The sequence below is a fragment of the Aptenodytes forsteri genome, unplaced genomic scaffold (assembly GCF_000699145.1).
Source record: "Aptenodytes forsteri isolate BGI_AS27 unplaced genomic scaffold, ASM69914v1 Scaffold614, whole genome shotgun sequence".
In the NCBI taxonomy this organism is placed as follows: domain Eukaryota; kingdom Metazoa; phylum Chordata; class Aves; order Sphenisciformes; family Spheniscidae; genus Aptenodytes; species Aptenodytes forsteri.
In genome coordinates, this window is record NW_008795777.1 from 173,824 (window position 1) to 201,326 (window position 27,503).

The 27,503-nt window shown below is 40.9% G+C and overlaps 1 protein-coding gene across 1 annotated transcript in view; it reads right to left on the minus strand.

Moving 5' to 3' along the window:
* Nucleotides 1-1,202: 1,202 nt before the first annotated feature.
* Nucleotides 1,203-27,503, minus strand: part of KIAA0930 (KIAA0930 ortholog) — a 41,064-nt gene continuing 14,763 nt past the window's right edge. The window contains exons 2-9 of the mRNA XM_009283644.2: nt 21,094-21,201; nt 19,711-19,788; nt 16,838-16,939; nt 16,256-16,396; nt 13,990-14,184; nt 11,573-11,735; nt 8,617-8,772; nt 1,203-6,190 (exon numbers count right to left, since the gene is read on the minus strand). Of these exons, the coding sequence (XP_009281919.1) occupies nt 6,150-6,190; nt 8,617-8,772; nt 11,573-11,735; nt 13,990-14,184; nt 16,256-16,396; nt 16,838-16,939; nt 19,711-19,788; nt 21,094-21,201 (984 nt within the window). The 3' untranslated portion in view covers nt 1,203-6,149. The remainder of the gene's footprint in view (nt 6,191-8,616; nt 8,773-11,572; nt 11,736-13,989; nt 14,185-16,255; nt 16,397-16,837; nt 16,940-19,710; nt 19,789-21,093; nt 21,202-27,503) is intronic.

Genomic DNA, 27,503 nt, shown 5'->3' on the forward strand with positions numbered 1-27,503 from the left:
CACCACCAAAACAAGCACACCTTTTCCTGTCACTAACTCATGTTGAAAAACTAACTAACCAGGTGAGGTTTATGACCATGATTTGTAAGCTTCTGCTGCTCTTTGCCTTTTGTGCTGTTTTAAATAATGCTTTCTCCACTATGGCTGCTTTCAAAAGCTTTCAATTTAAAGCATTCAAGGAAAATCACACTGTTTCTAAGCCATATTTTAGTCTTTCCCAACCAGTTAAGATTCCTGTCCAGTCGCATTTGCAGGCACAAAACAACACTGCCAACAATCTGCTCAAATATCCATATAAAGAACTAAAACACCCTGTTCTCCTTCCTAAGCTCTGTCTTTAAATTTTGCCTACCATACCACACATCTCCAAGCTATCATGCATGGCTTAGCAGATATGTCGTTACACCACACGTGGGTTCGTAAAACAGTCCCGCTCTGGGATTCGTTGAAATTAAATCATCAGCAAGTCAACTCCTATCTATAGTTGGTAACATTTGTTTGATGAGTGTTTCATTTTAACTAATTTAGATAGAAAAATCCCCCGAAGAAGCCTACTGTGAAATGTTAGTCACAAAAATCAGGTGGAGAGGGAGGACGCAGTGCCTTGCAGGTCTTTAAACCAAAACCAATTCAATGTTGGTATGCACAATTTAAGGCAATATAAGCAGTTAAGAGCTAAAGGGCAGTCTCATTTTTACAACACTGCACAAACCCATAGTGAAGTTCTTCCTGAATTTATCAGGAAGAAATCATTACAGCCATCAGTCTCTCAATATTATACACTGCACAAACCTAAATGTTAATGACGACATAATTAAGTTTAAAACAAAACGCAGATCAGTTTAGAAGAGCTGTTTTGGGGTTTGGTTTTTTTAATGCTAGCGTCTAAAGGAAAAAACAAAAAGCCTTTTTAAACAAATTCAGGAGTACATTGACTTTTGCCTTCTTCCCCTTATACAACGTCAAGTTTTCAGAGGCTGATCATTGAAAGATTCAGCAAGCAGAGTCAGAAGTTGGGCTTCGCTCAAAGTGGAGTAAGAACAAAGAGTAAAGAGGCTACTTTGCCTCACGAGTGTCTATTTGGCAATGCTTAGTGCCACAGAGCATTATCCCGCTGTTCATGCTTGCCACCAGTAAGAAATACATTCAAACTCAAACACTACTAGGCACAGTAGAAAGAAAACACTATTAAGAAAATTCACGGTAGTTTAAGAGGTCTGTTTATTGGCCGCAGGGTCCAACACTTTCTGCACTGCTGCCATACGCAAAGTCATCTCCATTTCTGGTGCACAAAGGTTCTCCTTGCTCTTTGTTCAAAGGGCTCAGTACAGCGCCAGCATGATTTTCAACCCATCATCTTTTAATCAACACTGATGATCCATGAGGCAAAAAAAGCCCAAACCATGCAACATGTGTTAGTCTGATAAAATTAGGCTGAGAATATTTATATATTTACACAGAGAACGTTCAACATTGTAACCTGCTTGCAGCCTTGTATTATCTTGACCAAGCATCCAAACAGCTACATTCTGGTGTAAAATACTCTTTCATTTAAGGTTCGGTGTAAAAGCTACTTATTTCACAATGCCTTTAATTGGATTCTACCGCACCTATTTTTGACACAGAATTTCTACACACCAGCACCACACACTTCCAGTCATACCTCACAAAACAAGATAAGGCATTCGCAGATATCTGACTGCTGTGATGACAAGAAATCCATTTTCCAGAGCTTTCAGCCACGACCTTAGGAGACCATTAGAGTCTTTCAAACACGAAGGGCGAGTCTGTAGGAGACAGCCAGTTCTTCCGAGAACTATAAACTTGTCATTTCTTGACGCTGCTACACACACCATAGATAGAATTTAAGACTGCTTTACTCATTTCCTAAATAAAAATTTGTTCTTAAACCCCACTGGATAACAACAGGGCTTAGGCACTTCTTAAGATTTTATCTTATAGCTATCTTTAATAAGGGGAAGCTTTAGACTACAAAATACAGGACAAGCAATCATCTGGAAAGGGAAAAATTAATGATTGGCAAGAAGCAGGTCAATAGTCTAAAAGTGGAGACTATTTATGTGGACTTCACATCCATACAGAACCTCAGTGACCAGATGGGATTCTGTACACGAGGGTCTGCCAGAAGAAACCTGTCTGCAGAGCCAAGGACTTCACTGTTTAAATTAAAATTTGGTGTAAGAATATACTTTGGGAAAACCATTTTACTGTGAAAAGTCACCCATGCAAACAATTCTCTTTTCAGGAAAGCACACCGTGCCCAGAAATGAAAAACTGAGTAACAGCAATCCAGAGCCCAACATGCTCAAGCCTTGTAAATGATGAAGACCAGGAGAACAAAAAGAGAAGGAACATGAACCCACACAAACTGGATTAGCCAAGACAGCCGAAAGATTTGTGGCGTTTCTAAAAATGGCTGCTTCTTTTACAAGGAGACTTGGAACCCGTCTTGTACTGGCTGGCAATGAGAGAACGCGATTTCACATACACGGTGGTCTCTAAGGCAGAGCAATAATCTGCTAATACAAAATAATTTATTTAAGAGCTTTCTTAAAAAGCAAAGGCTTTTTACTTGTTAAACTGATAGCAGTGAAAAACCTGTTAAGGGCAAAAAGGTTTACAACCTTGCATTTGACATCTATCAATATACATCATCTATGGAGAGTTCAAGCGTAAGCCTCGATCTCCAGAGGGAGTGAACGGGCAGAAGGATGGAAGAAGTTAACTGAGTAATGAGGTATGGTGGGATTCTGTAAATAAATAAAGCTCTTCTGCAAAGCTTCCCAAATTTGTTAACCGTGCTGCATTCTCAAGCATCAACATAACAACTGATGAAAACCACTGTGCTCCAACAGTTAAGACATCGACAGCCATACAGCCTTTATGGCATGCAGAACACGCCAGTTCATTCCTCAGCAATTATTTCAATGGCCAACAGAAGCTCAAAATGGTTTACTGCTTAGGAGCTACAGAATTAAAAACCCCTCCAAATTAAAAGGGTGAGAGGTTCCTATTAACATTCCCTTTCTTTTTTGGTATAGAGCAATAGCATGCTAAGGGCCCAGCTGTGCCATCTTGACCCAAGCAAAACTTTGATCATCTTTCCCTGTCAATCTGTCTATACAAGGACAACAAATTACGATTTTCAGGGTTTGTTTAAAAGCAGAACAAAATGCAGAATTTGTTTTCCCCCACTTGATAACAGAAAATGGGAACCAGGGGCCATACATAAGAAGTCTAAGTCAGTTGTTTAGAGAAGGAATAACTGGGAATCTGCCACATCTACTTGTTTCTGAAAAGCACTATTGACATTCAGTAGACTTTTTGACCTCTGTTTTCTATGGACGTCCATCTGGGCATACCTGTAGTCCTTTTCTACTAAAAAAGGTGAGTCTTCAATGTACCTATAACATATCCACTAGCAAGACACAAGAAATAAACTGACTTTTTTTTTCAGGGTGTTTATATTGCAGCCCTTCAAAAACTAGACATTGAAATCCAGCCACATACATGTAACAAAGCAGATGATACCTCCTGCATAATAGCTGTGGAATCTGAACTGTACTTTCTGTAACACTGCCTTTATACTAATGTACTAATTTAGAATCATTCTTCGTTTGCTCTGAAATCTTACGCAGCAAGATTTGTTCAGTCTTTCAGATCACATGAAATTAAGCTACCTAAACGTAATACGTGATACCAAGAAAGCATTACAAATTGCTGTTGACTGAGAAGTATTCAGGCACCTACCACTCGGGTTCCAATCTGGATACATTTCCCTTTCACGTGTTATTCCTCTGGCTGTTTGACTGAAAAGTATCAATTGTCACTAGTAGTGCAAATATTAACCCTCTCTCCCTTCCCTCCCCAATGACTATTTAAAGGAAAACCGAGCACTGATTTGCCCAGCCCAGCAGTATGAACGTGCAGAATAAGGAGCATCTTGAGAGGCTTCAGAGTAAGACTGGTCTTCTAGCTGAAGAGCGTTTTAATTCTCAGCATGGGCATAGGGAGAATACTTGTACCGACTGACATTAGGCACAACTACCTAGGGATCTCAGGTAAGCACCTCGGCTGCCTAGCAAGTTCCTTGAGAGGGCACTTCAGCTGCTGATTTAGGACTCCACCTCTCCCCCAGCTCAGGAAGAAAGCCTAGGCACCCAAGTTACATGCCTCAGCTTAGACACTGCGAACACCCTCACATACACACAACGCACAACCACACGCTCCCACGGAGCAAAGGTCAAAGGCTGCAACATGAAAAGTGGCTGTGCTGGTAATGACAAAGTGAATGTTTTTCTGACACTGTTGCAACACATTTGAAGTAAACTAAAAACTGGTGAGCCGTCCCTGTCATGCACTCATGATGGCATTTCTAACAGCGGCAGCACTCTGCACTAATGCCATCACTTCTTCCAGGCCTAGCCTCAAATAAAAAAAGACCTCCTTACCATGCTGGATTCACCACGTTGGGTTGAATGATAAAGTTAGTCTACCTTTATGCTGAAGTGGAGCTATTCCCATGGAACCTGAACTGAGGAAAAAAAAGCAGAAAGTCCTATTTGAGAGGTTAAGTCACCAGATGCTATTGAGAGAATAACAACAAAGCACTTTGGGAAAGGCTGGGTATGAGGGAGACAAAGGTCCAGGCTCAGAGCACATGCCATTTGGAAACTGTGGCAACAGCATTAAGTTTAGGCGCTCAGAGTCTGAAAAGTGACAAAAATGGCATCTTCGCTCTCCCTCTATGCGTGTACTGGAGTCTCACATGCTCTAAGTGACACGCTACCCCCCCATTGCTGTGCCAGTTATGCAGTCATAAATAAACTGAAGTATCGACTGGCTCCCATATCAAGACAGTGAACCAGACTGCAGTAGTCTCAGTATTCAGTCATTTAGCTTTCAAATGTCAAGGACAGCAGAGTTTTGCTATTTAGAGAAAGCTGCATTTTACCTGTAAACATAAGGCTTTTTTCCTGAGAGCTCCTGACACACAATTTTCAAACCTCCCCCTATGCAATTTTTAGTCACTTTTCAGAGCAGAATTACATTTCAATCTTTTGTCTTTCAAGAAAACTCTCCGTGCTTTGGCATGTAACAGTACAGCAAAACGCCACCAGGAGACGAAGAATCTGGGCAAGCTGCCTGACCAGTAGTCATCTCTCACGCCCTCCTTGGCTACAAACGCTACTGCAAGGACGACTCTACGTACTCTGAAGTCCAGTGCATGCAGGAGGATGTTGGCTAGTGGTAAGGTTTTTAGGTTTTGGAGCCCGATTACGGCCTCCTGTTTTTCCACTTTAGACTCAAACTTGTATCGACTCAGCTAACAGAGAGATAAGCAGCATTAGTACTGGATATGAACCTCGGCTTTACTATAGCAGCACATTTTTAGCTTTCTTTTCGCTGGCTCATTTTCTTAGCCAGTTCTTGAGGATGAAAATGTTGCTGTTCTTTGGTAGATATGGAAATCTGTCAGCAGAGTTCACCTGTCCTAACACTGACACACGAACAAATGGGAACATTTTCAGCCTCTTTTAAGCTCTGCCCTGACCCGCTGCACGTACCAAAATGGCGATGTATCTTTGTAGCATTTTCTTCCTTTTCCTCCCTCAGTAGGAAATTATTTTCCCATCCCTTCAATCCCCACATGCACGCACACGCGCTCACACACACATTAAGCCAAACCGACAAGGAGAGCGTATGGGCGAGAGTCTATGAAACGACGTTCATTAGTACATCATTATGAAATTCTCAGGTTGTTTCTCTCAAAGAATATAAAGTTTAACACATTTTGTACATATTGTTGGTTTCTTAGTTATAAAGTAAACACAGTAACAAACTGTCCATAAAGCGTTGACTCGTTTTAAAGACAGCCCCTTCTCATTTTATCTTGCTGAAAGTCCTCTTCCAGTCAGAAACACTCAAGCGATGTACTGCAAGTGTGCATATGGTGTTTGACAGCAGAGGAAGGAAGAAAGAGGCACTTTTGATCGGCTGGTATTCTTGGACTTCCCTTTTTCCTGCGGAGGTTTATGTTCCTGACACTAGATGGTAGTGTTAGCACAGAAAACCGCTGTGGTTAGGCACACTTGGCAACAAGGCTCCAAGGCAGTGCCCGCTCTCTGCTATGTCATCAGAATTGGTTTCTGCCGCACTTCCAGGATATCTGGGCAAGGGAGAGAAAACAGAGATACAGCAAACTTAGGAGTCTCCTGAAAGTAGCCGCAGTACCAGAAAGCATTAAGAACTGGAGATGCACTTGTGGACTGCAGCGCAGTCCCCCTGTTACGCCGCTGGAGGAATTTAACACACGAGTATGCGACTTTGCCTATTGAAGTGCAATTTAATTCCTCCCCAGCTGCACCCTAGTTGAGAGATGGTGAGCCACAAATATATCCCATCACATAGAGATGACAGCTAATCTACTAAGTATCATTTATAGTGGAATGAAGCAACATGTGTCAGACACTGAGTGGAGTAATCTTCCAGAGAAATAAGTGGAAGTGCCATGACAGAAGATGCCAAGGGTTTTCCCATTCTTGAAGGGAGAAACACACCATCCCCAAGACCCTTAAAGGGACTTTTGGCTCTGAAGATGTGGGTACAAATAATTCAACTGTTTCATCCATCCTATACGTCAAAGCCTACATTTCTGCCCCAAAAAGCTGCCACAAAAAACACTCCTTTTGTTGGCTCCTCAGCTCCATATTGTCCAACTGTGACAGAATATGAACCTGTAAAATATCTGTCATAAACATAGGCATCTTTCCAAATGTGGACAGTAAAACCAGCAGGCTGGCATGGCAGTACACAGAAATATCCGGAAACTGGGCTGCTAGGTCCTTTTCAAGGCTACACAGAGAAGAACAAACATGGGAAAAAGGAGCACATGCTTAATTAAGAGGCTGATCACATACAGCTGCACAAAGAGGATGACGTGAGTAAAAATTGATCCACAGCTCTAGAGAGCTCTAGCCACACTTGTAAAGAATGAAACAGTGGAGCGAATCCAGTGAAGGGCCACAAAGATGATTAAGGGATTGGAGCATCTGACATACGAGGAGAGGCTGAGAGAACTGGGATTATGTAGCATGGAGAGAAGGCCCAGTGCGAAGGAAGTCTTATCAGTATGTATAAGCTCCAGACATTTAAAAGTGTACTTTGATGACTATCACCAGGATTTTAATTTCTCAGTACAGGCTTCCTAAACTACCCAAGAGAGATGAGCATCTTTCCCCCTTTACCCTGCCCCACGTGTCATGCTCCCGCTTGCTGGAAAGCTGCTGCTGGCGCAAATGTATTAATTACAAAAAGGCACTGGAAAGGGGCTCCACCTGATGTGCCAAGCTAAAGCAAATGCGCGTAGTGAAAAACTGCAGATTAAAATTCTGCCTTACAGCCCAGACATTTCATGTCCTATTTCTGTGCATCTCAATATACACACCGACTCCTGCAACCGTATGTTAAACAAATTAAGTCTCAGAAAGGATGTTCAAGCTCAAAGCAAATATTTGAGCATGGAGGCATTTATGCCACCCACTTGAGCGGGTATTAAATGCCAGCAGGAACAATACATCTTCTGTGAACTCCAAAATGCCTGTGGTGAGAGAGTGAGCGAGCTTGATAACTCCAGCTAACTCGCTGTAAGACTATCAACACAATTAGCATAAGGAATAATTACATATTTTGCCGAAACATTGTTCAAAATCCACCCTTAATTACACAGGATCAATTTTTACTGGAATCCGTAATTTCTTCTAAATTGTAATCAATCCCTATGTACAGTGAAAGGGCAAATGTCAAAACACCTCTTTGCTAAGTATAATTTCCACCTCTACCTTATCACCTACAATTTCCTTCTCTGTAGAGTAAGAGCCAGTGTACTTTTGCAACAGGCTCCGAGATCTCAGCCTGCAAATGAGAAGACTGCAGCTATTACTATTATACTAGCATTGTACAACTGATGACATTAATACCCATACTATCTTCTCATCTCTTTTAGCAGCAGATTAACCTGTTTAACAACAGATTTCCCAACTCCTTTCTTCTTGGCTACCTTTCAGGAAAAGCCTGGAAATAACCAGTGTAATAGATTGGTTTTGTTTTCAGGTGTGTTCTCTTTTTAGACCCCAGACAAGAAAAAGCAGGCACTGATCAAAAGCCCACAATCCAGACAAACCTATTCAGAAGTCATCCCATCTGCTGGATGGGAAGAGAAGAAAAAAGATTAAATTCTTAGAGGAAGTAACAGTTACAAGGATCTTCCAAGGTTAGAGGCAGGACTTTACATTGCTCTGAGATCGTAACTTTATTCTGGTCTAGATTTTGGAGTTGAGCAATAGTTTTGCCTAAGACACTGCTGTGCAGCTGGATCAAACTTTCTGCCCACCGGCCCAAAGCCAGAGAACAGGTTGACACTATTCCACTTATTCACACAGATTTGCTGCTACAGTCAGCAACAAAGGTCTACGAAGTGATGTTCCCTTACAGAGAAATACTTGTTCCTTTATCTTAATAACAAAATCCCACAATGCAGAAGGCTCTTTGGGAACCAAAGGACTCTGTTCATGCGTAATACACATTAAAATTCACCTGTTAAAATTCGATGCAATGGCAAAGTGATGTAAGTTAAGTGTGCATAGAGTAGAAAGTTTTCATCTGTTCTGTTCAGCTTCAGCCACGAGCCCACCAGAGACCGTCCTGTTCCAGATAAGGACCGCGACCTCAGATTTGTCGCATTGTGCAGATCTGTAAAGGTAGAAGACAGCAAGCTTAAAGTGATTGTACCTTCTGCGTTTTATTGGAAGACTTCTCAAAGTCAAAAAAAGGAAAGCCTACTATTCATTGTCAAGAGATAAGTCACATGCAGGACGCTATCCTTACTATTTTTAAAATCAGTCAGATCTTGCCTAGCACATAATTCACTATTTACATTGAAGCTAATGAATTATATTCAGCAGCTGGCAGTAGTAGTAAACCATCATCTGCTACGAGACCAGCCAGGAGTGGGAATGAAGCCTTTGCTACCACACTGCACACGGAGAATCCTAACCCAGCCTTCCCTCATACAGAAAATAATAGAACATTCCTACAATTAAGCAGGTACTCATGCAGAAACGAACAAGTGTAACAGAAGGAAAATTGTGTCTTACGAAGAAAATTGACATCTGCAAGACAGAGGGAGAATCAGCATTAATAAGCCAGTTCACTGCAGATCTCCACACATTCCCCAAGCCCAACTGGGACCCTTCAGCAGTGTCATTCTTCCCATAATTAGAGGTCCACAAATAATTTAGAACAAAAGGATGCTGAATCCACTGTAGGCTAGAGGAGGTTTTTATAGCTGCAGGTCTCTCCCACAGCCAGGAATGCATATTCCCCACTTTTTGAGTGTTTCTAAACTTTCCCTCTATTTCCCTGTAAAACTCAGCCCTGTCCCACAGTGCTAAAAGCAAATGTTGAAGTGAACGTAACGATTCTGGACCGGACCAGAGCGATCCAAGCTCTGAGACTTATTTGTTTAATTAAAAGTGGGTCCCGATCCAAACAAAGAGGCCTTAGCAAATTAAAAGTAGCAGCAGCTACTCTAGCAAGATGCATAACAACGTGAGGAAAAAAAAAAAAAACAACCACAAACCAACTTGTTTTCCCTTCTTCCATCTAAATGTGTATAGCCAAGCAGTCTATTCCCTCTCCCCACGCATTACCGCTATGCCAAGAGCACTGTGGTGATCAGGTCAGAAGGACCTGGCTCTGGTAGCTGGAGTAAGTACAATTCTCCTGCTGTGTCATGCTTGCACACAGCAAAAGCAAGTGAAGTGGGCCCTCACGGGCTGTTCCTGTCCACAACAGGTCTGTCTGCACTAGGGGCAGGTCTGCAGCAGCACTGGCCAGACCAAGGACACTGCTGATCTTTAGACAACCAAGTTTTCCTCCACCCACAAAGCCAAGATGCACCCAAACATCTCTGCTTCTACAGTTCACCCAGTAATGGGCTTTTCAAAGTCAGCTTTTTCCCTCAGAAACAAGAGAATTTCACCACTGCAGCTCCTGAGCAAACACTGGTAAGGATACTCAGGTTTCTGAAATTTGTAAATAAATCTCATTTTAGTTACTTCTCCTTGTAGAAATCTCATCTTTGAATAAATTAAACTTCCTAGCATAAGCTGTTAAAATTTTCCTCTATTTATTTTTAGGACCGGGAACAATAAGGTCAAAACATTTATAACTAAGTGAAACCACACTTCTTGGTATTTTATATGCGTGCTATAAAATGTCTGGAAAACCTGGAATTTGTTCACTTCCATATATACAGAAGAAGGAAAAGAAAATGAAAATAAGAAAAATGTTCATCATTATGATTATGTATGCTACGATCAGACCCTGCAAAACAATACCGAGCAGACACTACCACCACCTACGAAGGCTGCTGGATAAATGCTTTGAAGTCCATTCTGTCCTGTGCAACCTCCAGGAGAAAGATATCGAAAGCAGGACTCCATCTGGGAAAGCTGCCCTTCTCCCCACACTACGTAGTAATTGACCCAAGCCCTACCCTTTGCCTAGTAAAACATGCTAGAACACATCTCATTTGAAATAACAGATGTTGTGACTAGGCAAATTAAGGAAGAAAGAGGTAAGGAAAGGTTTCTATTGATGGAACCCTGAATTAGTTACAACCAGTTTAAGTTGCACAGAATTTGAATGAAACATTATTGCTTAAGCTTGCTTTATAATGTGCAATTCGTCATTAGCTAAGCTGATCCAGTACCGCTGATGGGTAATACCTTCACTACTACAAACAGAACTTACGATCCGGAAATTACCTTTGTGTTTATCTATTAGCATGCCAACAGATAGTGAGATTTTTTGGCTTTTCTACTGAATTGTTTTTAAACATATGAAAAGCAGTTCGGACTTCGACATTTGTGAGTTTCCCGCCTACCTAAACTGCGATATGATTGGATTTATACACTATATTCTGAATCAGACTCAATTTTTTATCTTGTTGGTTGTTTCATACTGAGTAACTAGAATTCAAAGGAAGAGTTCCACAAGGCATTAAACCATTATATAAACAAATTCATTAGGTTTTCTTTTTAGAGAGTTCAAAACTGATCCAAAGCCAGTTGAAGTAAATGCCTTTTCACCAACTTTAACCAACTCTGGATCTAATCAAGGAATTCAGAGAACTTGTCCAAAAGAGCATGCTCTACCTCACTACACTGTGATATCTGGAAGAGTGCCACCTGAGAGTGCGGCATCTGTGAAAGGGGGAGCATCTTTCCTGCTCAAGTTTCTCTCAAATGGGTCTACATAAAAGGGGGAGATAAGTTTTAAACATATGTAGGAATTGTTGGTCTCCAGCCTTCAAAAAGATGCTAAGCCTGTCAATAACTCCATTTTCAGAGCGGCATTGGCGTTGGACTTTCTGTGGAGTTAGGTTTTTCACACTGCAAACCTTTTGGAAAATCCAGCATTGGGATCCCTTTCCACAGCTCTGTGCTCTCTCCAGACAAGTCTGTTTAGCTGATATTACTTCTCTCACCTCCACCACCATCATCTCTGAAAAACTCCTCGCTGTCATTTGCTGAGTGGGATTTTTTCATCTCAGCAATTCGATTTCGGGGCACTTTTCTCTTGAGGGATGGGGAGAAAAAGGATGGGCGATTGTTGCGTTCTGGGGTTGGCGGTGTGCTGAAAGAAGTGACCTGAAAGGGAAATAAAAAAAGCTAGAGAAAGTTTTGTTTAAAAAGTTCTATGCTTCTAGTAAGAAATCATCAGTCTCAAATATGTGCCACGAGGCAGTCACGTGTAAAAATCAGAACCCTGACTGGTGTCTAGCTCTAAGTTTTACCAGAGTGGCCAGAGAACATCTACTGAACAGTTATCTCAGCTTCAAGATGAAAATTTTTTGATATATCACCACCCTCAACTGTTACGTGAATAATGAAAAACGTCTCTCCTCAGCTGATCACTTTTAACAAGGATTTACAGTCATAAAGGAACAAAATACAGATTAATAATTTAAGGCACCAAGAATCTCAATCTTATTTTTGCATGTTGAAAGTCAGAAGACTTAATAGGCTAAGAACGTATTGTTCTGGACATACTAAAATTGTGCATCTGAATTGTTCTGGACATACTAAAATTGTGCATCTTCATTTCTTTGGCAAACAGAAGGTAGTAGTCTCCCCGCTTTGAAGGATGCCACACGGGATTACTGTGAAAGGTCACGGTGTCTCTGTGAAGCAGGGTTACAAGGCAATTACTTAACCCAAGATGCTGACGCAAAAGAAGTCAATGTACAATTATATTTATATCATATTTCAATAAGGGCTAGGGAAAAACAAGTTGAGAAGCCCCTGATGATTTGGTTAGTCTAAGTGACAACAAATACAAGGATATAATTGCCTATAGTGAAACACAGGTTAGGGATGAAACTATAGAGACACCCGTCCTTCAGAGCAGTAGTTGCTCTTGCATAAACCACAATTACAGTCGACCATATCTATTTCAGAAAGAATTGAAATGCAGTGCTTATGTACTGTTTTTGCTAGTAATATTTTAATAGTTTCATTTCAAATGAAAAAAAAATAGGGATAACTACTTTGCTAATGGAGGTGAGCAACTTCTATCTCATCCTTCCTTCTTCACAAAGTTAATTTAATAATCCCATAACTGTTCCTGAGATAAAATCTGATATTGCTCACATCTGTCCATACAAATAAGGAGGGAGGTGACATGTGAGTGAGGATGACAGACAAGCCAGGTTGGTGTTGCACTGCAGAGGGACAACAGTGAGTGTTTCTATCATTAATGTTTAAAAAACAAAACAAAACAGAACAGAAGCATTCTACCACCCAACTGATGCTCTCTTTAATGCACTTGATCTCTAATTTGTGCTCGTCTCTATTTTTAATTCTGAAGCCATTTCATATCACACCTGATGGGAAATCCAGAAACAGACAAATCACCATTAAAACCATTAGCAAAAAGCAATGATAATATATTATCACATGTATTTTGACATTTTCCAGTTGGCACTGGAAGTCTCGGAGCCAAAAGATCAGGAAGTCCCTCTAGGCCTGATTTCTCCAGGCTGTTATCTCCATTGTAGAAAGCATGCACATCCAATTAACAAGCTCTGTGCTGGCAGCTCATTTTGCCTTTTAGGAAGCCAGAAACAACAGTCACACAGCTCGTGTGGAGACCTTTAGATGCAGTCATGCAGACCTCTGAACTACAGAGGTCAGCTATGTTACACAGGAAACCAGACTAGAAGCCATCTGGAACTTCCCAGCCCAGGTCAGGACTCATCTGTGCAGGTATTTTGAAGACATGCTGCCTAATGCCCATTAACTAGGTAAAATGCCTTAATGGAAAACAAGGCTCAGGACTGAGTAAGGGCCAAATCAGCATCTATGGACTGAATCTATTGGTATTTTACTGCACTTGCATTAAAATTAACCATATGCATAAATATGGTACTGCATCTAGATCCGTAATCTTTGCTCTAATATTATATAGGCTTCACGTTGGCAGCATTCATCAGTGGCAAAATCTCCCAACAATACCATTTCCCGCGAGGTTTAGCAAGCAACCTACATAATATACGAATTCCACGTTTCTAGGTAAATCCCATCTTGTACAGAAATGGAATCTATTGATTTTCATAGAAAACAGGCAGAATCATCATTATCCCTGGCATCAACACTGCTGTTGTTTCAACAAAACACTCCTCCAGAAGTATGAATCATCCAGTCATCTCTGTATTCAGTATTTGCTCAAGGCAAACTGTGCTAAAAATCCATCTGCATATACTGACTATGTTCAAAATATACACAAGCAAACCTAAATTCAGAACCTTGATGTGAGTTAATCCCAGCTTCAGTCCGTCTGCTGGCTTTGGAACAAAACATGTTCGTGCTTAACCATAAGTCAGTATTTCTGTCTGCTACTTACTCTCTCATGCACTGGGGAGTCTGGATTTGAATCTTCTTCTGTCCCATACGGTGAAGTGTCACCAGTAGAAACTCTACTCACTGCCATTTCCGCATGTCCTTTCCCTTGTGGCCCTTTCATTCGGACAAACTCCATGTTGTTATACTTATAAAAGCCAAAAGACATTCTTTGAGCCATCTTAGCTGCAACACTCACCTACAATGCATCAAGACAGGAGAGAAAACCATGTTATATCACCTCCATGTTTCAAAAAAATAATGTTCTCTGAAAGCAGTTATCTAAGAATAAGTCAGAAACATAAATGATCATTATCTTGATTCTTAAGAAGCATTTTAAGCCACAATCTGAAGTGATCTCCAAAAGGGAAGCAATTTTTCAGATACAAAAACAGAGGCTCAGAGAAGAATCAACTCCTTCAGCTATCCAAAAGGCAGAGTTACCCAACGGCACGCTGAGATAAAACAAAAGTTTTTTTATCCAGACCCACACAATGTGGCACACCACAGCACAAGCAGGCACGTGCACAACTCAACACAGCCTGTGCAGGGACACTTGTTTGAGTCCAAAAAGCAATAGACACACACGCACGAGATGCTTCAAACTAGCAAAGCGCACTGCACAATTCTGGCACTACTTTGTGGCAAGTCAATTTGGATATTTGTGTGTCCACGCTGTCAAGGCCAAAGCATAAAAGAACCAGCCCCCATGCACAACTAACCTGCATCACATTGCTCACCGCAAAACCCTGACAGCTTTTGAACCCTCTCAACAGACAGAAGGGCTCAATTTCCAGTTAACACAACTGAACTGAAAACTGAACTGAGAACTGAAAAAAGGAACAGACCAATATGAAAACAGTCAAGGTTTTGCCAAGTGAAATAAGTAGGACTTATCCATAAGTTTAAGTGGTTTATCACAACTTTCAGCAGTGATCACCTGAAAGGGCCAAGATGCTCATCATGTAACACAACTCGTATTGTGCTAAGAATTAATACAGACACAACTGAAATCAAGTAACCTTCAGAAGTATAGCGAGATTGCTTCTGTTCTGTTAAAAGGATGGTCAAATTTCAAGTTTTGCCTTCAGCCATCATTGAGTATTTGAAGAGCTAACAATTTTATTTCATCTAACAGATCAATGTAAAGTAGCTGTGTGGTCGAACAGGACGTTCCTATGACCTCCTAGGCTATGAGGTCACTTTACCACATCAAATCTTGTCTTTCCACTGCAAGGCTTTCTTCTTATGTTGTCTTTAGTGATTCTCCATTCCCATGTATTTTAATAACCCACCTGCTGCTTGTGTGAGGCCATAAGGTGATGGTGGGTCAGAAAAACAATCTCAGTTTCACGTTCTCTTGAAAAACTGCTAGAAGAGTATAACTACTCACATTTAAAACAGGGAGAAGGGAAATTATTCACGACCTCTCCTGACAAAAGTAGGAACAAAGGGAAATGAAGTTTACAGTCACAGCAGATAATGTGGGGATTTTTTTTGTTTGTTTTTTAAAATCTCTCAGTACTGTCTTCATAACAAACTGTTTGAGAAGTTTATTGGCTCTTGCACTCTCTTGACTTCAGCACCCTCTCCTGAAAAGTAGGAACAAAGGGAAATGAAGTTTACAGTCACAGCAGATAATGTGGGGATTTTTTTTGTTTGTTTTTTAAAATCTCTCAGTACTGTCTTCATAACAAACTGTTTGAGAAGTTTATTGGCTCTTGCACTCTCTTGACTTCAGCACTAAGTACTGAATTTGAAGCTGAAAGTGCTGGCTTTTCATGTTTCTGTAGGAAAGCAAAGAAAGCTGCTTTCTGTGGCAGTGAAACTACAGTGGTCTTTTGAAAATAGCCGTGAGTACAAAACACACTAAAGAAAAACATGTTTTACATATAGCAAGGTAGTTATCAGAGTTCAAGATCTCCCTGCAAAACATGCCTTCTCTGAAGTAACTAGAAATATCTATGACCTTTCAGGAAAATGAAGGGGCTCCCAGAACGCTGTTATTCAGATCCATTCCTGTGTCATGCTCTTGACTACTTATCAACTTCACTCCTTTTGGCAAACACCAGAGTAATATATCCTGATCTGAATATTCTAAGCTGTCTGAGCCAAAAGCATTAGCTTTCAGGTAACTTTCAAAACCAAAAAAGACAGACTACGATGCAGATGATCTAACAGGACAAAAAGCTAACAGCCTCAGCAGCAAAGAAAAACTGTGGTCAGAGTATCATTGTTGCAAAGGATGTTGTCTTTCAGAAGCACCTTACCCTGTTGTCATAGACCTTCTTGAGTGCTTCATAGCGGATGGACCCCTGAAAAATCACCCCTTGGAAGGTGTTGCTTTTGTCACTGGCTACCAGCTCCACACAGACCATTTCTCCTTCTCCCACAGTCATGTCACTGAAAACCTGCCAAAGACACAAAATGAAACACTTCAAGGCAAACTGCAGCTGTTAAAGTTCAAATATATTCAGATTCCCATGATTCTCCTTAGGCCCAAGGCAGTTTCAACGTAAATGGCAGAAAGCAAGGGAGCTGTATGCTCCACCCCAGCCCTTCAAAAAAACCCCAGACTTTCAGTGCACACTGCAAATCATGTGTTGAGGTAAGCAGCTCTCACATGAGCCTGTCTTGCTTTAGCCCATCATAAAGACAGATACCAAAATCCAGCTTTAAGCTCAGATTCCAAGTATTAAAGAAAGAGGAAGGTCAAATAAAATAAAATAAAAACTACTAGAAGATAACCCTCAATTAGCCAAGAACATTTGTTCAAAAGGTACAAGAAAACAGCTGATCAGGACATAAGACTAGAACAGGACAGAACTCTACTGCTACAACAAGGAACTCACCTCTTCAAAACTGTCAATCATGAAGAATATGTTGGGGTAGCTGATCTTTGACTCCTCTCCTTTACTGTCCATTGGGTGTTTGCTAGGAGACGCAAACACTTGCTGAGAAAGATATTGGGGAAAAAAAAAATCTTTGCAGTTAAATGTGCTCAGGAATGGATGCAATGAATACAAGGCAAGCAATACCAAAACACCACAGTCCAACACTGCTCCGTCAGCCAACAATTTCACTTATGCTAGAGATGCTGGACATCCTGCAGGCAAAAGCTGAGCTTGTTTCTGACTACAGCCTGTTTTGCAATAATGACAACACTTGTGAAATCCTTGAGTTTTCACATGCAAGTTATCAAATACTAGTTGCTCCACAGTAAATGTCCCTGTTGTGTACCTGACCTCTCAGCATCCTATGGTACAGCTAAGGTATCCTCCTTTTCATTAACAGAGAAAATCACCTTAAGCTGCCTTTAAGTTACTGCAATGCGCTGCAAAGTAAAAGCACACACAGCAAGAAAGTTACCATGGAGTAGCTGACCTAACACTATTTGCTTGTACAGTTAATTCCATTGTTGTTATTTGCTTAGTACCACGATAAGATCAATATCACTCAGTAATGAGAAGCGCGGCCCTCAGGAGGGCAAGCACTTGCTTTCTCATCCTCATCTTCTGCTTCTGTTTCTTCCTCTATCCACTGTGCTTCCTCTTGCATGTTCCTCCCTCTGAAGCAGTTCCTGAATTACTTTGGTCACTTCACTCCTCAAAATGACCTATATTTAAATAGCTAAAGGCTTTAGATTTTATCATTCCAACAAGATTAACAAGCAGGTAAAGAGGGAGAAGAATTCATACCAAGTAGTTTTCTTTGCTTCCACCTCTGTTTACAAACAAAGCTTTGAATTAAAGAAACTTGTCAAATCTTAGCCCACTGTGAATGTGTTGAAAGCTCTGAATCTGCCCAGATTGTCAGGCTTGTGATACTCTTGCTACAAACCATTCAACACAAAACATGACTAAGGGTAGAATATTAGATAATTCATGAGAGGGCTGCTTTTCCTTATTTGTACATGCATGTTTAAATACAGATTATTAAAAAGAAACGTTGCTTCATGACAAGAAATGGCATTAGAAAGTAAGACGACTCCTCAAAGATGACATTTGCACCAATGCCTGAAACAAGGACATCTTCCAGGCATCCTTGTTCTCATGCCATCCAATGTAAAGCAAAAAAACCCCCAAACTCATCTCCAGTCAGACACACCTGAGGAAAATACAGTTTGTAGAGATCTTATTGTCAAGCCAGCAGAGAATCAATGTAGTCTGCAAAAAAATTTAAGGGAAAGTCAGCCGCCTTTACACTGGTTTCATGCCTTAGCTACTCTACTGGTATGAACACAATAGCTTTGTCATAGGTCTGGAGTAGTACAGCAAGTCCTATGCCTGAGCAGGGCTTCTACCTATTCAACATCTGGCTGCTCACTGACAGCAGAATATATGCTTTCTAAAGCAAGAACCATCAGAGCAGTAATACAGATCCAAAAAAGTTGGCTTCTGTTCACTGAAACCTAAGAGCCTCAATGGTGCATGTTACAATGAAATGCCCTACTGCAAATATGCTTTCCACAGCATATAGAATTGCCTTTTCTCTCTCCATAGATCAATTTCATGATGTTAAAATGTCACTAGTATGTCCTGGTAAGTTTTAATGTGTGCTGAGTTTCTCCTAGAAAAGGGGAGACAAAGAAAAATTTATAAGCAGTCCCACAGTACAAGCCTCTAGGAATGAGGGACAGAAAACCTCCTCCTTATTCCAAACACTGCTCACACACAGTGAAGGCAGGTCCCTCATCCTCATCTTCCTAGTTTTCAAATCTTCAAGTAACATTTACAGATTTTTCTCAAAAGAATTTTGCAGAAGTTAACTGGGGGTGAAACTTTGACTAGCAAACAGTGGAAAAAGCAATGAGAAATAAAAGGCTTACATCAGTGGTGTAATGTGGTGCCTCAGCTGCACCAGACGGGAATTATGCACCTAACTAATGCAAACTACAAATACAATAATCAGCATTGCTAGTTTTGTTTGTAGGCAAAGCAACAATTGTTTTAAAACAGTAAAACAAAATTAGAGGATTAAAAAGCATTGGTTTATTTTAGGTAAAGCCATGCAAGCAGCTGATTGAGCTAAAGAAATGGAATTGCCTGGGAGAAACAGCCTTTTAAAGGCAATAGGAGCCTTTTAAAGAAGAATTTCTGCCAACTAGGAGAAATTGTTGCAAGATCTGCTGCAAATTGAGTGAAGAAGTCTGGGGTTTCTTGTTCCTATCCCCTCCATGCTTATTATTCAGTCTCCTCCACTATGCTAAACCCTGGATTAACTGTGCGCTGCACACAAGCAAGTGACAAAAGCCTTTGGTGTGGAGATGGAAGGAATGAGCAGTTTAAGAGAGAAAAAAAGAATCTCGTAAAACAATAAAAAGATAAATTGGTAATCAGTAAATTGTCTACCATTTAATAGCCCTACATTACAGATTTACCCTGAAGGCTTCTCATAACTCAGTTCTCATACAATTTCAGGTTTACTCTCAGACTGGTTAACAGTTGGGCATACCTCCCCCGCCCCAATCCAGTAGGCAAAGATATAAATCTTGAAAGCATGCAGAGGTCTTTACAATTTCTTGAGAGGGGCTATAAAGGACATTTAGATCTCACATTTAGATGACTGGCAGGAAACGTCACTAGACGAAGACTTGAGATGCTTCACAGGGATGCATCTGTCAGACCACAGCCTGAGAACCACTGCCCTGGTTTTGATACAGTTTTTAGGATTAGTTAATACTGGAAGCCAACCTCTTATCCACAGTAATAACGTGTAATCTCACCTGAGATTTCTTTTTGTGAATGTGAATATCTCCTCCATCGGAGCGTGTGCACACAGCACATGTCACCACATAATCCAGCTAAAACAGGACACCAGATAGAGAAATAAAGGTTTAGAGTTAGAAAAACAAAACATTCATGTCCATGAAGCAGAACACATCCTGTCTTAATTTTTTTAGCGCTCTGGCTAAAAAGTAAGATGTTTTGGTATTGCCGTTTTCTTTATTCTCTTTACTATGCTAAAACACCTACATTTTTCAAGCCTGTGTTTGTTTATTATCTCAGTAATACCAAAGTCTTTTGCACAGATGCTGAGATGCACAACCTATGGGTAAAGAAACTCCTGACAATATTGTTTAACCCTAGCCTACTGGTCAGCTGGGGGAATAAGCATGACACACACACATAAGCACACTTTAAGGTAGAAATGGAAGAGATAGCCTGCCTTCAAAAACAGAAAAATAGAAACACTAATAAACACAAGCAACACATTAGAAAGGTCAGAAGCCATTAACGTAGCCTGCCAAACAACCTGAAAAAACTTGTAAGGAGCAAGCGTGATAGCTCTGGACAGCAATGTTCAGTGGTAACAGCGTCTCTGAATTCTGACTGTAGCAAACGGACTCTGGTTTTATTCAGCATCAAATAAAGGTGGAAACTGCTCTCTGCAGAGAAGTTCTGCAGTGAGACTTTTGGGAGGAAGGAGAGAGAATGAAAACAATTTATTTTCCAGGATGTGTGCAATGAGCCAGCAGTCTCTCATTCTGAGATCATAATCAACAAAACTTTTAAGGGATTTCAAATGACTATAGTAACGTTCAGCTTCCCTAAGCGCCCGTATAAGTTACGCAATAACTAAACAACCTATGAGTTAATTAAACAAATAATTTGTGTTAGCTTTGTGTTTCCACCACCACCAACAAAAAAGTTTTATTAAAGTTCTCATGTCAAGAGCAGCAAACTCCCAGTGCAATACATAACACTTTTACTGCATTTCCACTTAGCAGTTCCCTCTCTTAGCTGCACCAGTATTGTGAACTCTAACAGAAATGTTGTCTAACAGTCTTGTTCACTCTCAAAAACTATTAAACTCAACAAAGCCTTCCATTTTGCAAAACTTTGTTACAGAGCATAAAATTCAGACCAGCTTCACTGGATATATTTGAAGTTTTTTGAGGAAAGCTATTAGGACTCTACTGAAAAATAAACATCTCAGTTTATGTTCATTTAGACTCTGAAAGGCAAAATTAAAGCCACGTTTTCTTCATATCCTCCAGAAGCGTTCAAATCCCCCAAGCTAGGGAGGAAAGGGGACAGATCAAAGCCTACCCTGAAACCTCTCTAGCATAAATAGCCCATGAAAGTTAGATAAGCATCACTGTTACCTTCTGTAGAATGAGGTTTAAGTAGACGCTCTCTTCCCAGTCAATGTCAGGGTCTCCCAGGCCAGGAAGCTTCTTAGAATCTCTCCGGTAAACTTCAACTTCAACCTGCTAAGAAAATATCACATCTCCTTGAAAAATATTATCTAACGGTACCTATATGCATACATAAAACTGACACCAGAAGCTACATGTTGTGTAGCTTCCTGCTGTATTTTCCTGTCAGGTTCGGATTTTGCTGACTGTGGAAGGTCAGCCCTCGTGGAAGGTTTTGCATGGAAGTGAAGCTGGGGGGACAGGGGATGTGAAGGAGAATAGGTGAGAAAGGCAGGTCTATGCAGGGGAATCTTATTAGTTTTGGACAGCAGTTTCATTTATTCCTTATGATGGGTGTCTTTTAGCAAAAATGAAATAGTAAAATTTGCCATCCACTCATGTATATACTTCTCTTAACACAGTCCCTTGGAACCAAACATGTAACCAGACTAATGCTCAACATCGTCTAGCTGGTAGCTGTTGCTTGTTCCCAGGTGTGGTGGGAGACTCTGGGAAGATGAAGTTCACTAATTAATGCCTCACAGGGGACATTTTGGTAACCCCTCTTCTAAATGTTTCACACTGACAGTACTGACTGGACCTAACTACACGTGAGATTTTCAGTGTACTAAAAACAAGCAAATGAAAAATCCCAAATAATCCCAGAAAGCAGAAACAACTCTACCAATGCTAACATATTGAAGCAACTGAGATAAATATAAAGCTTGACTTGATGTAGTACACCGAGTTAAACAGCAGTTTGACACTTTACAAAAAAATCTGCAGCACAGCTTAATCTCTGAACTGGTGTGTAATACAAAATAGGGTGACAAGTCACACACTTAACACGTCAAAGCTATGCACTACCTTGACAGAATACCTGGAAAAGCATTTGTTTTCTCTTTGTTTGTCAAGTATCTTTTTTTGTTAACACAGTAACAGACTTTAACAGATGTTTAAGAAATATCTGGAATATTGTGACCAGTTGACATCGCTGCAAGCAGGGCAATTCATGAACCTTTTTTTGCTTTGGTTGGGGCCGAGAAAGTAGGGTAGAGCTGATTTGTTAGAAAACAGATTGTCATAAACATCAGGATATGTAAATGAAATCGAACAAAGTAAGATTAAGCCCTATAGTAGCTGTATTTATTTCAACTCCTCTGGGAAGCACAAAGCTACAAGACCGAAATATAGCGAAGAACAGTGAAACAGTACAATATTTCAGGGTTGACACCATCATCAGATAACAGGAAAGCTGAGTGCACTGTTTTCTATCATTTTTTTTTTTTCTTATAAATACCTTTTAAAAACGCCTATAGACTCATACATCATCATTCCCTTGTTTTGTTTTTATTTTTTCTAAAGCTCTTAACCATGAATTTTTCTACTGGCAATATAATCACACAAACTAATGAGAGTTACTGTAAAACACTAAGACGTTAGCAGCTGAGGGAAATAATCTAATTTAAATTCATCTCCATATAAACGAAGGTGATATTTGCACTTTCGTGCCTAAAAGCACAGAAACATCACATTTGCAAGATTCCAGAAATACCCTGTGAAACAAAAGCCATCCTGTCTCTGAAGGAAAGATGCAGCGAGAGGACCGGGTGAAGGCAAGACTGAGTAATTGCAGGGTAAAACTCCAGCTCTAACGCACGCCAGGGTAAGCGAAACCAAGTGCTCAGCAGACACCACCTCAGTCTCTTCTGCCTCCATATCCGTGGAGCCTTTATTTTAATCCAGGCAGAGTTTAATCATCTCTTAACAATAAAGTTTAAACCGCCCTTTGCAGAAGTCAGCCACTGATTTTTTTTCTGCTACTGAAATTAATTCACACACTGAACTACTTCTCCCCAGCAATCACAAAGCCATTGCACAACAACTTTTTCATGGAATGCCCCCCCAACATTGTCACAGATAACGACAGAAAAAGGGCTTTTCTTTAATCACTTTTCCCCTATGCACTAATTTAAGGTAAGATTCCTGAGCAGTGCAACCTGTGGGTTAGGGCACAGTGGATCACCGCCATGGCTGTTCCCCAAGCCAAGTGCTTAAGCCACACTGTATTCCAAAGGAAGTTAATTTAGGGAATTTAAGGAATTAAATTTTTTGCCAGGCAAAAAACTGCACAGAGTATAGATCTCTGTTCAACAGGTCAAACCGGGCAGGACAGGGGCAACCTCCTCCCAGAGAGAAAGGAGCTGTCAGCAGCCAGAAGTGAAAGAGGCAGCACCCATCTGACCTCAGAAAGTGTCCTGGTTTCGGCAGGGATAGAGTTAATTTCCTTCCTAGTAGCTGGTGCAGTGCTGTGTTTTGGATTTAGGAGGAGAACAAAGTTGATAACACACCGATGTTTTAGTTGTTGCTAGGTAGTGCTTACACTAGCCAAGGACTTTTCAGCTTCCCATGCTCTACCGACTGAGAAGGCTGGAGGTGCACAAGAGGCTGGGAGGGGGCACAGCCAGGACAGCTGACCCAAACTGGCCAAAGGGACATTCCATACCATGTGACGTCATGCTCAGTACATAAACTGCGGGGAGTTGGCTGGGGGGCAGCGACCACTGCTCGGGTGGCGAGCAATTGCATTGTGCATCACTTACTTTGTATATTCTTTTATCATCATGATTATTTTCCCTTCCTTTTCTGTCCTATTAAACTGTCCTTATCTCAACCCATTAATTTTGCTTTTTTTTTTCCTGATTCTCTCCCCCATCCCCTGTGGGTGGGGGAGTGAGTGAACGGCTTGTGTGGTGTTTAGCTGCCTGCCAGATTAAACCACAACAGAAAGAGAGAAAATGGACTTCCAAATGCTCTCCACGACGCTGGCATCTGCTGGACATGTTTTGCAGCTCCTGCTTATGCCCAGGCAAGCGTCCTTGGTGAGTGTCAGGGGAATGAACCAGCCCTCCCCAGCGCTAGGGCAGTGGTTACACCAAGCAGCCAGCGTTTGCTACAGCAGCCAGTAGTTTTGGATGGATGCCTTACTTTCTGCACCACCGAAGGATCTGCTTTATAAAACGCAATGAGCCCTTGCCAGGGTGCCATAACAAGCAGCACCACCGCTCCCCGTCTGACTGGTAATACGCTTCACAGTGCGGGCACCCAAATTACAAGTCACTTTTGAAAAAAATCTCACCCCTTATCTCAAACACCTCTATCTGCAACATCTTTTACCCATTTCTAAACAATTCTTCCAGAAATAGCAAAAAGGCGTCCATAAGGCATCTCAGCATACATGGCCAAAATAGACAGCACTTTCAGGGGCTCAATTTCCCATGCAAGTGCTGTAGCTCACAGATTAATCTCAGCTACCCTCTACTGCCACGGTGCTGGACATGGGAAGATGGCCATGCAGTATTATGTGAAATAAATCAACAGGCTCAGTTCAACTCGTAGCAAATGATCTCGCAGTCACTGTGGAGTCTCAGGCAGGACCAAGGACGTAGGAAAAGACTGGGGCTGACTCCACTCAGACCCTGCAGCCACTTGTTCAAGCATTAGCTAATAAAGGAGGCATCCAAATAAATCATTAAAAAAAATTATAAAATTTTTAAAACCTCATACAAAGAACTTTAAACACAAATTTTCAACATTCCATACATCTTAATCACTATTGTTTAAAATCAGCAATTTAAATTTCTTGGCAGGCTGACCTAATTTGTCCATGTGCCAAGGAAGCCTGCTCAGCATCTGTACGCTTATCTTCCTGGTACTATGTACAAATGGCATATATGACAAAAACGTAAAATCAAAACCTGAAGCCTCAGAAAGCCCCATTACTCAGGCTTCTTATGTACAAAAGAATTGTAGTTGCAAGATCACATAAATACAGTAGAAGTAGCTACCTTAGCTGTCACCAAGGGATTTTCTTCATTTAAGTCTCAATCCAAAATTCAACGGGTAAGTACTAACCTTTTATATTTAAGTGAATAATTTCAAGTGAATGTAGACATTTGGAATTGACAGCACGGGAAACAGAAGACCAACGTGTTCGCTGTTCTGACCTCTAAGTACTCAAACATCAACAAATAGGAGTGCTGTCAAAATGTCAATCAGTTCCCAGTAATAGAAACCGTTACGTGAGTTTAGGTAAGTCAGTGTTGCCAGTGCTGAGCACAGCACTTCCTAAATGAAGGGAAACACCTGCCTTACAGAAGTGTTGCCTTATATTTACATAGAAATCACATGGTAAATGTAAGCCTAATTTTATATATATATAAAAAATATACATAAATAAAAATAAAATAAATAAATAAAAAATAAAAATAAAATTAAAAATAAAATTAATTTCTTCATATACCTTCATATACCTTATGCTTTTAATCAGAACACCATTTTGTGATATTCTAGGCTTAATTCATGTTGTCCTGTCTGGCCTTCCAGACTTAAGAAATGATACGGACTGGAGAACATGCTGGATTTCAGACAGCTGAGTCCTCCCAAGAAAACAAGTCTGTCTCAGCCGGGGATCCAGGAGACACTGGGTCTTTTTCCAGGTCTGCTGCTGATTCACTTGGCCATGCCTCACCTCTATGCTTGTTTATCTGGCTTTAGATTAGATGTGCCTTCCTGCAAGCGTGAAAATTTATTAATAGAATGAACTAAGTAAATACTAATTATTTATTCCCAGTGAAATCCAAAAGCCAAGCTGGATATTTCCTCATTCAAGTCAAGATGATGACCCTTCTACGGTTTCAGCAAGCTGAAATCCATTATGCAACCTTTATAAGGTTTTCACAGGGTTACCGAGCTAAGGCTGTAAAGGAGAATTACATCAGCTAGGCTCACCTCCTACGTGTCACAAACATTTTACCCTGTTACTTCTTCACAAAACCCAGTTAATCACATTTGACTAGACAGTGCCTGGGAAAATACCTTATTTTGAGAACTCATTCCAATGATTAATCATCTTCTTGGCTGAAAGTGTGCAACTTCATTTAATTCAGCTGCTTTCCTTTTGCCAGCCTCTGGTTCTTATCATGCCTATTTCCACTACATTAAGAAACTCGTTTAATACTCAGTTTTGGTTTGGGTGGGTTTTTTTTTTTTTTGGTCATTTGTTAATCTTTCAGATAAACCAGACAAAATTCCTTTAGGAGGTCTCCATGCCTTTCAGCAGGGCACCTCTGCAGAACTTGTGCTCCTTTTCCACCCCCTCGGTATTTCACCAGTACTGGAGTTTTCTGGTACCGGCACAGTGCTGGTGTACACAATCTTACTATTCCCTCAGGACTGCACTTCTTCTGCACAGCAACACGACTGCATGCTAAATAACTTGCACTCTGTGCCTCGCCTGTCCTTTCCAGAGCCTGTGTGCACTCCTGGCACTGAAGTGTTGAACTGTACTAATAAATGGATCCACGTTTCCTACAGATCAGGCTGCGCAGTCCGATGGTCATGCCCTCAAAATTTATGCAGCACCAATATGTGTCATCTGCAAATCTGAATCCACTGTAATTTTATAATCCCTGTCACCGATCCCTGCAGAGCCCCCTTACAAACACCTGAGGTCATTGCCCCCTTCGCCCACTCCATTTTACCACTCCTGCTAGCCAAGACCCCCACCGTCATCCTGCTTTTCCTCAGCCCATTTCTTTTCCATGCTTGGCAAATGTTCTGGCTACCTTCTTGCACAGCTCTCGCGTACCAGTATGGCCCACCTCTGGGACTTCATGGGCTTCTGTGCCACAATGCTTGTGCCTACTGTGGAGTGACACCAGAGGTCCTGGAGAGCCTCACAGCTACCTCCAGCTGCAGTTACTCCCACCCGCAACACACAGTATCACCAAAACTGTTGTCAGGAGTTATCATCTGCACAAAAAGAACATCCTAAGTGAAAAGGAGCAAAGCGTCTATTAACACTGATGTATTTCAGTCACAGAAATATGCCTTTCAGAGATCTATATATTATGGACTGGTTATCTTTACAAAAGAACTCAAGCCATACAAGTTCTTGTACTGGAAGCCAGTTAACACGTGTTAAGTTATACGCTTACAGACAGCTGGAACATTTTTATCACAAAGCCCAGAAAAACCCATCTAAGACACCAGTCTAGGTTTAAAATCTTTGTGTTAAACTGGATACTTTTTCCACCATGCCTATCTGCTCCCCAAAAGTTCTAGAATACGATCAATCTTTTAAATTTATATTAATAATATGAACACTGGGATATTTAGGCCATGTCCCCCCAAAAAAACCTCACTCAGGAGAGAATTAATTCTATATAGTTCCCAAGGCATTACAGTTATTTGATGAAATCCGTGTGAATTGAAAATCACCTTGTTTGCACAGCTTAGCACATAAGCCTTTGAAAAACTCCTGAAAAGAAATCTACAATCAAAACCGATACCGGCTGTCAGTTGGGCAGCACGCA